This window comes from Zootoca vivipara, chromosome 1 (genome assembly GCF_963506605.1).
Source record: "Zootoca vivipara chromosome 1, rZooViv1.1, whole genome shotgun sequence".
NCBI classification, from domain to species: domain Eukaryota; kingdom Metazoa; phylum Chordata; class Lepidosauria; order Squamata; family Lacertidae; genus Zootoca; species Zootoca vivipara.
In genome coordinates this window covers 123,259,933-123,271,952 of record NC_083276.1, presented here as the reverse complement: position 1 = coordinate 123,271,952, position 12,020 = coordinate 123,259,933, and the positions used below count along the sequence as shown (strand labels likewise).

At 44.0% G+C, this 12,020-nt stretch overlaps 1 protein-coding gene across 6 annotated transcripts in view; it reads left to right on the top strand.

The window, feature by feature from the left end:
• The first annotated feature begins 8,155 nt into the window (after window positions 1–8,155).
• ANKRD44 (ankyrin repeat domain 44) overlaps window positions 8,156–12,020 on the top strand; it is a 132,571-nt gene continuing 128,706 nt past the window's right edge. For all 6 annotated transcript variants that reach the window (XM_035136620.2, XM_035136639.2, XM_035136603.2 and 3 more), the window contains exon 1: window positions 8,156–8,357. In XM_035136620.2, coding sequence (XP_034992511.2) covers window positions 8,331–8,357 — 27 coding nt within the window. In that variant the 5' untranslated portion in view covers window positions 8,156–8,330. The remainder of the gene's footprint in view (window positions 8,358–12,020) is intronic.

Genomic DNA, 12,020 nt, shown 5'->3' with positions numbered 1-12,020 from the left:
CCGCTTGCAAAATGGGACTTTTGGTTTCTCTTCTCCCTCCAGTCCCTTATATGCTGTCAAAATCTGCTTCAGATGGTCCTCCAACCCTCAGGGAGAGGGAGAAGAAGCAGAAGCCCCATTGTTCAAGTAGACGCTTGTTCACAGCATCCTGGATCTAATTTATTGGATCCAGGCAGTGACTAACCCGGAAAGAGATCTTGCTGTCATGGTGGATTTCTCCATTAAAATACTGACTCGGTGTGCCATAGCTGTGAACAAGTGAGATTCCAGGGGTCTTGGCGCTTACCCAGAGTTCGTGTTTGCTTTGGAAATTGGGAACAGCGGAGACTTTTACTGTAGTTATGAACTATGGTTTATTTACATACATAAATCTGAGTACAGTGGAGGGATTTCCAGCATTCACATCTCAATATTATTCTTGGCTCCTGTCTTGGGAGCAGCAGGAACTAGTCATGTTGCCTGTCTCGTCGTTCCAGCCTACTCCAGCCAGCCCACCAGGTAGGCCGCCCTTCTCCCCTGGTTTTCAAACCTTGCACAGATTTCCTTCAGCCTGCATTCAAGCTGAAAACCTCAAACCTTTTCCCTGCCCACTAACATGCACAGCTGGAGGAGGAGCCCATTGGACCTTGTCTGGCCATCTCTCCTTTTGATGGCTCATCATCAGCCTTTATCCCCTGCTTAATGCTCCATTTTAGTGGCTATGCCAAGTTGGCCTGGGTTGTAAGCATAAATTAAATCCAGGGAGTTTCAGCGAGGATCTGGCACCCTGGAATTTAGGGAAATATGGCCCCCACAAATGCATAACATCATGATAGCACTTGCAGAGAGCTACCTCTCCTTCATTTGTGGAGGACCAGCTTTTATTTAGCACAGCTGATTCACCTAACTGTTGCCAACAAAACACGTCCATGTCCCACCCCCACCCCCCTAGCTAGATCTCTTGGAATTTGAAGTATGAATAAAGCATTACATCATTGTCTTTCACTTATAATTAGGTTGGCTTTTTCATTTTCTGAATCATACCTAAAACGTAAGCGGTGTTGGTTTGAGTTTTTACATAGGGCAGCCATGTTTTTTGTGCACCATTCGCTGATTGAGACCCTACGGCCTGCCAGAGGTAGAATCTGCCTCTCACGTTTTATTACGCTGCCGTTTTTATATTGACATACGCCGGGCTTTCATTTCCCCGGTCATACAAAATTATTTAAGCAAATCCCAATGTCTTAAACTCCTTGTAGAAGATATATGGACCCCGAGATTACGCTAAAAGTGGCCAAATTCTGTGCAGCAGCCATAAAGCTCAGAGAACAAGCGGTGCTACCGCAATGAATAAGACCCCAAAATGGTAATCTTTGGGCTATATTTTAGTGTCCCAGTTCCAATTTATTCATTTTAAATGCTGCTGCGCTGTGTACATATATATGTGTGTGTGTTGTTCCTGCTGTGTAAATTTTAGTGTATTATCTTTGTGTTTTATGATTTTTAATGTTCTTCTGATTTTGTAAGCTGGTCTGTGACCGTAAGAATAAATTCAATCAGTTCACTGATTGACAGGGCCCCTTGCTCTACTATACTCAAAGGGCTGAAGCAAGGAGCCCTGTGTGCTAGCAACTCTAGGCCATGGGTAGGCAAACTAAGGCCCAGTGGCAGGATCTGGCCCAATTGCCTTCTAAATCCAACCCACGGACGGTCCGGGAATCAGTGGGTTTTTACATGAGTGGAATGTGTCCTTTTATTTAAAATGCATCTCTGGGTTATTTGTGGGGCCTGCCTGGTGTTTTTACATCAGTAGAATGCGTGCTTTTATTTAAAAAGCATCTGTGGGTTATTTGTGGGACGCAGGAATTCGTTCATTTCCTCCCTCAAAATATAGTCTGCCCCCCCCCCAAGGTATGAGGGACAGTGGACCGGCCCCTGCTGAAAAAGTTTGCTGACCCCTGATCTAGGCTGTGGGTAGCTAGATGACCTGTTTTGCAGTTCAGTCGTACCTTGGTAGTCGAACAGAATCCGTTCTCAACTTCTAAAACGTTCGGAACCCAAACACGGCTTCTGATTGGCTACAGGAAGCTCCTGCAGCCAATCAGAAGCCGCAGAAGGCCCGTCAGATGTTTGGGTTCTAAAGAACATTCTCAAACCGGAACAATCACTTGGTGATTTGTTTGTGGTGCTCAGGAGCCAAAATGTCTGAGTACCAAGGCGTTCGGAATCCAAGATAGACTGTATTGTCAAACCTTAAAAACCTATCAGGGAGGCAGTGCAGCAACCCTCATACACCTTATAAAAGCATCCTCAGGACTGCAGATTCTTCAGAACTCAGGATTTTGATGCAGGCCATGGCCTGCCTGGATCAAATCTGGTGAGTTTTGCGCAGTCTTACTCCATCCTTTACTGGCAGAGCACTACAATTGCACTGCTTTCCATTGGCCGTCATAACTGCATTTGAAGAATGATTCACAGCCTCAAGCTCATTTTTGATAAAGATACCGGTAATGCTGGACCAGAGCTGTGCAGATAAGAGAGAAAGAAGGTGAAATGGGGAACACAGCGCCAGTGAAGTGAAGGAAGGGGCCCCTGTTTTAACTGAAATTCAAATATTTTTATCTCGGGCAATATATTGTTCTCCTTGTCCAAGGTTTTTCCAGTGCAGTCCTTTACTCAGATTACCGGTACATTGGGACTGGAGACATTCAACTGCTTCAGGAATCCACATCTCTCTTCAATCTTTGTACTGTCCTGTAACATCTTTAGTGCTTGTGAGCATATTTTTAGGAACCACTGTAGTTGTGATGGTAACTTCTTCTTTTTTTAAATTGCTTTATTGCATTTTATTGTATTTTAAATTATGACCACAGCCCTAGGATCTTGTGGTGAAAGGCAGTTAATGAACCGAATAACAGCAATAAATGCTGGAACCAGGAAATTTTAATACTGAACACTAGTCTTGGCCTACTGTTTCTTTTATATTTTAAATTAAATATTAACTTTGTGGGCAAAGATAGGCTAAGGTATCAGGAATAATACATATCTTCCTGTATTGCTCTCTGAGATACAATCGCTCTGAAGGAAAGCGCTTTGATTTCCTTTCTTTGAAACATCCTTATTAGGCATCTGTAAAGCATTTACATTCCTAGTTCTGGGTCAGACTCCTTTTGTGCCTCATGTTACTTATTCCCTTCTTTAGCTAAAATGCTGCATGGGATGGGCTTTCCTTTCACTTTTTAGCATTTATAGTGATAGTATTCTATTTCCCCCCTAGCAGCAGTTTGTTTTATAAATTAACAGATACGTATTGGGCGACCAGCTGGGAGATGAAGACAGTGTGTGAGATTATCTAAATTAAGTGGAATATTCCACATGATGTAATTGTGAAATTCATCATCGGAGGTCGCAGGGCTTGAATTCTTATTCAACAGAGTGGTCTGGAGATCTGTGCAGGAGTTTTGTCTCAGTTAAATTCCCTGCAGGCACTTAAAAGAGTGTCCGTGAATCTCATCTAATTTAGGGAATGAGCAAACTTCAAGTTTGTAGTAGTGACTTTTTTTTTATTGAACCCTGAGATCGGCCAAATGGAGGCACATACAAAAAGATACGTACCTAGAATGCAAAAAAATAATGAGAGCTCAGAAATTTGTTTTGAGCACCAGGATTGAATGGAACTCACACACACAAAAAAGGCCACCACTCCTTGTTATCCCAAACTGCATTTCAGGGCAGCATAGAATAAGTATTTGGTTGTTGCTATTATTAAACCCTGTGCTGATCTACAAATAATCCACAGATCCAAACCATGCATATTCTCTCTCTCTCTCTTTTACACACACACACACACTGTATACTCTTTCAGATTTATCACTAAATACATTACTTTCTAGACCTATCTACCCAAAATCAAAGGGGCTCATTGCTTGCCTGATGTGAAACAGAGTGGCATCATTTTCAGCTCTTTCTGCCCTCCCCACTTCTGGTCCTAAGACATTGAATCCAACTGTTCACCTTTCTGGATGTTGCTGGTGGACATAAAAATGTCCTCGCCTTTCTTCACCCTGATGTCATTAGGAATCATTCTGTATGGAAAATTGTCTTCTGCTGGACATCCAAATTGACGCTGCCTGATTTTCCGAAATCAATCATTTTCATTTTGTGAATCACGTCCGCTTAAACCTTTTGAAGTAGTTAATGATACCAAAAGCAACGATAAAAATAATTAAAACCATTTCGTTGATAAAACAACCCAAATCCAATGCTGATACAGAAGGGAATAGAACTCTCCACTTAAAAGGCTGGTTGGAAAATGAAGGTATCCCACGGGTGTCAAAAAGGTGGAATATCCAGCGGGAAACTTGAGATACTGGCTTTGAATAGGGCTGCCATATGTCTGGACTTCCCCGAACATTATTGGGATTTCAAAGGAGGAATTGACATCTGAAAGGTGGGGCTTTGTCCTGGTTTTTAGACAAGTCAATAGAAAAATTGAAAAACCGTTGCTTGGGATTTTTTGGGAGTTTTTTTGGGGGGGGGGAGCTCAACAACTTTTGGGGTGACCTGTTTTTTCCTTTTTGAAATATGGCAACCCTAGCTTTGAATATTAACAAAGCAATCCCATGTGTTAATCTACTGACAAGTAAGTTATATTGAGTTCAGTTTTGTTTGCACCCAGATAAATTGTGAGATTGCAGCTTAAACGTGTAAGTTGGTTAGAAACTACATTTTTAATACTTTTATATGTGATATTGTTGGTTTGACCCAGGGACTTTCCTGTTTCCTGATCGCAGGCTGGAAATGAGGCTGGGCCAAACCTGGGGAAAGGTGGATGCAAGCCAGTGGCTATGGTTGTATTTCCTGCAGAGCCCCATCTTTGAAATTTGCTTTTACAGCGGTAACTTTAAGATCTCCAATTTACATTGCATGCACATAGGACAAACAGTTACCAGGCATTCTCTACATGAGGGAATAAATGGACTGGGAACCCCACTATCTATGCTGTGAGACGGGGAAATGAAGCACCAGTGACAATTTAAAGACTATGTGTGTTTATTTTTAAAAAGGCATATGTTTCCACAGGCCGTAAGTGAAGAATCAGACCAGGTGGATATATAGTTGACTCAACTTCCTGCCCATTCAATTACAGATCTCAAAGTCAGGAGCACAAGAGCTTAGGTTCAAAACAATCTCAAGATGGCACATGTCTCCAGTTAGACTAAAAAGAATAACACAAACAACAAAAAACAATTGTTTCCAGTTGCTTATTTATTTGTAAAGTCTTATTATTTAAAACTCAACAAAATAATATCTACATATGAAGGAAGCTCCGGCCTACAAAAGCTTATGCCATAACAAAAGCGGTCACTAATTTCCCACAGACTTTGTTTTTCAGACGCCATGTTGTTGTTTTTCATGGCGCCTGAGAGACCACTGTGGCAAAATGGTTATTGTTCCTGTAAAATATGTTGAAGATTTTATTTGTAATTTAATATTGTGGAGGCTCTTGACTTGGTTCAGTTTACTTCAAAGCTTTTCAGTATGCTAGGCCCTGCTGAGGCCTTGCAGTTTTGAACTGGGTGGAGCCAGAGCGAAGGACGCAGCCATCTTGTGAGGGCCTTTAAGGCAGGATATAAATTCTTAACAAACAAATGAACGCTGGTGGCAAACAGGAACAAAACCCCTGAAGAATCATGGGAATTGTGTTGAAGCTGCTTTGGAAAGGAGGCCATCATGTGAGCCTGTCAAAAATTTTACACATCACTTGGGAAGACAGGCGAACTAATGCCACTGTACCGGAAGAAGCAAAGATCACAATTCTTCAACATCAATTTCATTGGACTGGTCATGTTGTTGTGTGGGTGCCTGATCATCGTCTTTCAAAGCAACTACTCTATTCCAAACCTAAATATTGAAATCATAATGCCGGTGAGAGAGGTTTAAAGACTCTCTCAAGGCAAATCTTTAAAAAATGTAGTATAAACGCCGACAACTGGGAAACACTGGCCTGCAAGGGCTCCAATTGGAGAACAGCCTTTCGCAAAGGTGTCGTGGGCTTTGAAGACACTCGAACTCAGGACTAAAGGGAGAAACGTGTTAAGAGGAAGGCACGCTTGGCAAATCCACACCCTGATCAACTCCTGCCCGTAAACCTATGTCCCCACTGTGGAAGGACGTGTGGATCCAGAATTGGCATCCACAGTCACTGTTAAGATTGTGTTTATGGAATACATTATTACAAAAGATAATAATGGCATTGGCTTCTCCACGGGAATGGAAGTTGGAAGACGCTAGTCTGATCTCTGCTTATCACCCAATAACCTCCCAGTTTTTATACCTCCTCCTAACTCCACTTACTGGGGAGTAAGCCCGACTGAATACAGCAGGACTTACTTCTGAGCAGACAAGGTTAGAATTGTGCTGTAAACCTCACTGCATTTGGAGCTGGAGTTCTGACTGCTTAACTCCGTAAGTCAATGGGATATTTGGTGTGAAAACTGCTTGTACTGTACATAGATCAAGGTACACAAATCATATCCTGGTTTGTAGTAGCTCTGTTGCAACCTTTGGAGCGTCTAGTCCAGAGTTCAGAGGAAGGGATGGTCGGCAGAACTACCAAGTAAATTGGCAACCTTAAATGTATATTGGGAGTTTGCTGTGTTTCAGATCCAGCACATTTTACACAGTGCTTTTAACCTCCCCTTGAGCTGAAACCAGGAATATAATCAACCTGCCCCTGTGGCAACAGCCTAGGTTATTTATTTATTTAATTCCCACCCCCACCCCCCAAAGAAAAGACCACCATTATTATTTTTGGGTCAGGAATTCTGATTTAATAAAGCGTTCCTGGGACCAGGCTCTGCCTATAACCTACCAGCTAGGGTGCTTCACCCATATTCTTCAGGGATGAGTATTTGTGAAAACGCCCTCCCTCCCCAGGGAAGTCCATGAGTTAAATGGGGCATTGGCTTCCAGGGCAAGCTGCATGTGTTGCATGTAGTATTTAATGAAGAATGACAAAACAGTTCAAGTGGACTTTCTTCCAAGTAAGCATGCACCAGATTACTAACCATTCTTACTATTAATTCTGCACATGCAAACCAATAAAACGGGAATTGCCCTATTGCAGTCTTTAGATCCACTGACTGGGATAGCTCAGTCGGTTCAGCATGAGATCCCTCAATCTCAGGGTGGTGGGTTTGAGCCCAAAAGATTCCTGCATTGGGGGTTGGACTAGATGACACTTCTGGTCCCTTCCAACTCTACAATTTACAATTCCCCACACCAGATTTAGGGCAGTGTGTGGACCCCTCCCCCCCAACAGAGCAGCAAGCTGAAGGGGTGCAAAATTGAGAATATCCATAGTTAAGAAGATCCATTTGAGGGTGCCGAATTTTGGGCTTGCTTAGGGCGATATATTACCAAAGATTACCAAAGTCCACCCTGGAGTCTGATATCAAGCTTGGATTCCAGAATTAACATGATTAGGACCGAACTGTAAGCTGCAAAGTCTAAAAATAAAATAAAGAAACCCAAGTTGTTGAGCTTATATCCATATATATATGGATAGAGGAGGTGTTTTTTCCCCCTGGGGGTACACAGGGGTATGCATACCCCTAAACATTTTGTGCATCTTTGTACTTTTGTCCATTTACTGTATTTATTTCCCCCAATTCGGACTATAATATGGTGATTTTTCTTGAGCCAAAATGAGAGTACCCCTAAACAATTTTTTAAAGCACTGTATATAGGCTTATATTATTATTATTATTATTATTATTATTATTATTATTATTATTATTATTATTATTATTATTATTATTTATTACTATTTATTATTATTATTATTATTATTATTCATGTGTGAGATACCTATAGCTGACTGAAGGAGCTTCAGCAGTGAGCGCTCTGGTAGGAGATGGAAAATGCAAAGGGCAGGCTTCGGGGTGGCGGTGGGGAGGATGGGGGGGAAAGCTGAGAGAGGAACAAAGGAGAGAGAACAGGAGCAGCAGGCGGCAGCAGATTTCCGGAAACGAAAAGGAAAGCGGGGAGGCAAGGGTGCAAGTGGCCAGAGGTGCATTTCGCGGCTCTGGCCGGCAGGGGGTGGCCTTGCGCGCATCGATGCGCGCCCGCGGCTCGCCGGGTTTTGTGCATCCAGCACTTCCTGCATCCGAGCAGGCTGGGCTTGCAATACCAGCAGCCTTTTCTGCTCCTGATCTAACAAGCGGCAACCGGAGCAACAGAAGCAGCAGCAGCAGGCGACTTGTCAAGTCCCGGGTCTCGCGTCTCCGTTTCTTGACGCTTCCGACCCAGCGGAGCTGCATGCGCGCGAGGAAGCCCAGCGGGAGAGAATGGCAGTGCTCAAGCTCGCCGACCAGGTAGGAGGAGAGGCGAAGGGAGAAGCCACAATGGGAGACTGGCGGGGAAGGGCTCTGGTTGAGCCCGGCCGCAGCCGAGGAGCAGCAAGCGGGGGATCGGCTGCCGTCCGTTGCTGTCGAGAGCCGGAGAGGAGAAGTCGCAGGGGGAAAGAGGAGGGGGGATCATGGATCCTTCCATTTAACTGAACGTCAGACCTGCCCGCCCCTCTCCTCTCCTGCAAGCATTTCATTCCTTGCAAGCGTCGAGCCCTGCTGTGCTTTCCCAGGCAGTTTTGCATTGTTGTTGTTGTTGTTTTCCAAAGGCCTTTCCCCCTTTGCAGAAGCGGCATGTTTCTGTCTAATGTTCTGATGCAAATCCAGAGAGAGAGAGAAGGAGGGCCGGGGGTGGGGGGTGGGTGGCGGTTTTGGATTATTATTTTCAAAAGGCCTTTTCCCTTTTGTGGAAGCGACATGGTTGGGTTTTCTTTCGGGTTTTTTTGCTCCGAGGCAAATACACACACACACAGAGAGAGAGGCTCATCGCCGTTCCCAATACTCGCCCGTCAAGTTTCTCATTGTCTTGGGGAAAACGAGCAGTTGTCAAAATACTCGGAGGTTTAGTTATGTTAGTTAGGGAGGGGAATCTCACGGCACCCGTGCATTTGTGGCTTGTGGCTTTTGTTGTTGTTCTTTTTGGAGGAGGATATATGGCTGTTTGGAATCGCATCGCCCAGCCATCAAGGCCTTTTGTCCTTCTTTGCGGTGCGGTAGCATTTGTTGCCTCCCTCCCCCACCCCCCCGGACGTGAGATTCCGCCACATTTTCCTCCTGGTCCCTCTTCGTCCTCCTCCTGCTCCACGATCTACCTGCGCAGGGAGGTGGCGGTGCGGATGTCAGGTTTTAAACGCGCGACAAGGGAAGAGAGACTGATGCGGGTCCTTTTGACCAACGCTGTCAGTTGCAGCGCCCCGTCAAGCCAGCCTTTGGCATGGATGGCTTCGCCCGAGGTTTCTAATCCTCCCTCATGGCCCCCCCTAGCTTCCCCCCCCCCTTTAAAATGTGACACTTTACAGCTGGCTGCATTCAGGGCTGTTAATTGGCTGCTCAATCAGGGCCAGTCCCCAGTCGCTGGAGAAGCTCAAATATTTATGCAGCCTTTTATAAGAGAGAACTCCAAAGGGGAGCCTCTAATAGGCTGTTTGTTTAACCAATCCACGGAACTGTTGGATCCATTTAATCCCCAAGCCTGGGACTACTGGGCTTTTAGTGGCGTTGGAAAAACCCTCCCCTTCACTTGAAAACAAATGGGATAAAATTGTGCATTAATATTTGTGTTTTACAGGGTGCTTGTTGCTTTCCAACTCGTAGAACAGTGTTATCACAACAAGATCAACATCCTTGCCCCTTTCCCCCCTTGAAATAAAAAATTAAGCAGCAGGATTTGTGCTTTTGGTGCAGGACCTAGCATGAAGGCCCATTAAATTGCTTATCACAACGTATAAGCAGTGAGTTAGTCAGAGATAGGTGCTTCTTATTAAATTGACAGGCTACATCATGGAATGCGGAATGGCAACTCTTCATCTGCTTTTGCTGTATGTTCCACAATGCTGATATGTGTACTTTTAATTATTATGCCCGAAGCTTGCAGTCAGATTCCTCTTGAAAGTATTGTGTGCCACTGAGCACAACCCCTTACAATTATTTTTAAGATTACAAATTATCCTTTTAAATGTACAGAGTAGGATGAATACTGTAATATGATACGAAAACCGCATTATAAGCATTCCTGGTGTCTTTTAAAGTTCTATTGTTGACTATGCAACAATATTTGTTATTGTAGCTACTTTTGGATGTGAATAGCACTTCAGAAGGCAAATGGATTTTATTGCTTACTCCTTCACTGCATATATTGATTGAACCGGTACTTCCATCGCTCACTTCTTTTCTTACCGAGGCTTCACTTCTCTATTGACCTACCCATTGAACTGAATGGGTCTTGCTTCCGAGCAGGCGCGTGTGGGATTGCGCTGCAAATCTCTTACCATTAATAGCGCAAAGCATTAAAAGGGGACATTGTGGCTGTTATATATAGTGGCCTCATTTATCTACTGACTCTACCAACTGTTTCAAGCTTGCCTGGTTTAATCTGCTAATTTTGGTTTAACTTGGTCTGTTTGTAATCAGTAGCATGGATATCAGCCGAAATCCCCCACTGCTTCTTAAACGGATTATCAAGTTCTTCTTAGATAAAGACCACTGTGATGCACCTTTCTCAATTTCGTGCTTTTTAAAAAGTATATTGCCTGCTGAAATCCGCTGTTTCCTTGCTTCTGCCATGCGTGGAAAGTCTGGAATGGAAAGTGCCCTTTCGATCTCATAAAATAAAGGCAGATACTGAAAATAGACTGTGTTGTCTTCTAATAGCCAGATGTGTGTTTGTAATTGTGAAGTAAGCAATGTTTATACCGCTCTCTGAGGCACATGCCCCTTGATATTGCCTTGTCTTCATATTTGATACTTCTCACTAATGGCAAAATTGTTTCACACCAAGAGACTTTCTCTGTGCGCTGCAGGGTAGCACAGAGTCTTCATAAATCAGAAGACCCAGGTAGGCCCTGCAAATTGAACATCCTGGCTGCAGTTAATATTGGAGGTGTCTGTGCTCTGGCTGATAAAGTGCGGCATTTCAGCAGCGCTTAAAGTCTTAGCCTGAAATCATGTCTTCAGTGCAGTCCTCTGGGGAATTATGGCTCTAAAGGTTTTAAACCTTTACTCAACCTGAGGGGGGGGGGCGCAGAAGAGAGAAAATGAAATTTGCTTCCGACACACTTTGTGATAGAAAGAAACTGGCTTTGCTTCTGCTTTAAGAGGCCTATGTTGTAGGGCAAACCCTGTGCCCCTTCTCCTGCCAGCCGACTGGCTAGCTGCCTGCTTGGATTATCGTTTCCCCACCTTTTTACCTTGTTGGAGATGGAAGATATGAGGACAGCCAGGAGTAAGGAGGTTGGTTACATGATCCACACCATACATTTCCAACCCTCTCATACCATTTTGACAGTCCTGGCTTCCCCCAAAGGATGCTTGAAGTTTGTAAAATAATATTGCAGTTTGTGAAAGGTTGTTAGGAGAATCTTCATACAGTTGCAGTTCCCTTAGCAGACTACAGTTCCCAGAACAGTGAGGAAATGCAGGTGCTCTCCCTGAGAACCCCTGTAGCTCTATCTCCGTTAAGACTGCACTAGAACAGAAATTAATTATTGGCCATTAGTGACACTGGGCTTGTCCGCACTAGATTTTACAGTGTTTTTGCAGCTGTTTACGTTCCTGTTCAAATTTGTGCAGCCCACATGATGTTACCTTCAATATCAACCTTTATGTGTAAATTTGGGTCTACCTGATAATGGGGATAATCTGATAATTTGGGGGAAATTGAGCTGCAATCCGCTCCACAAAGAGTGTCTTCATCGTTCAGCCCAGGCACTGAGGTTCAGCTCTAAGAGCCTTCTGGCGGTTCCCAGGGAACCGGGCAGAGGGCCTTATCGGTGGTGGCACCCTCCCTGTGGAATGCCCTCCCATCAGATGTCAAGGAAATGAACAACTTCAGATGTCTTCTAAAAGCCAGATAGTTGTTCATTCTGCAGTGCTTCCATTTCTTTTCCAGCTGTGCTCTTAACTGTTTCCTGG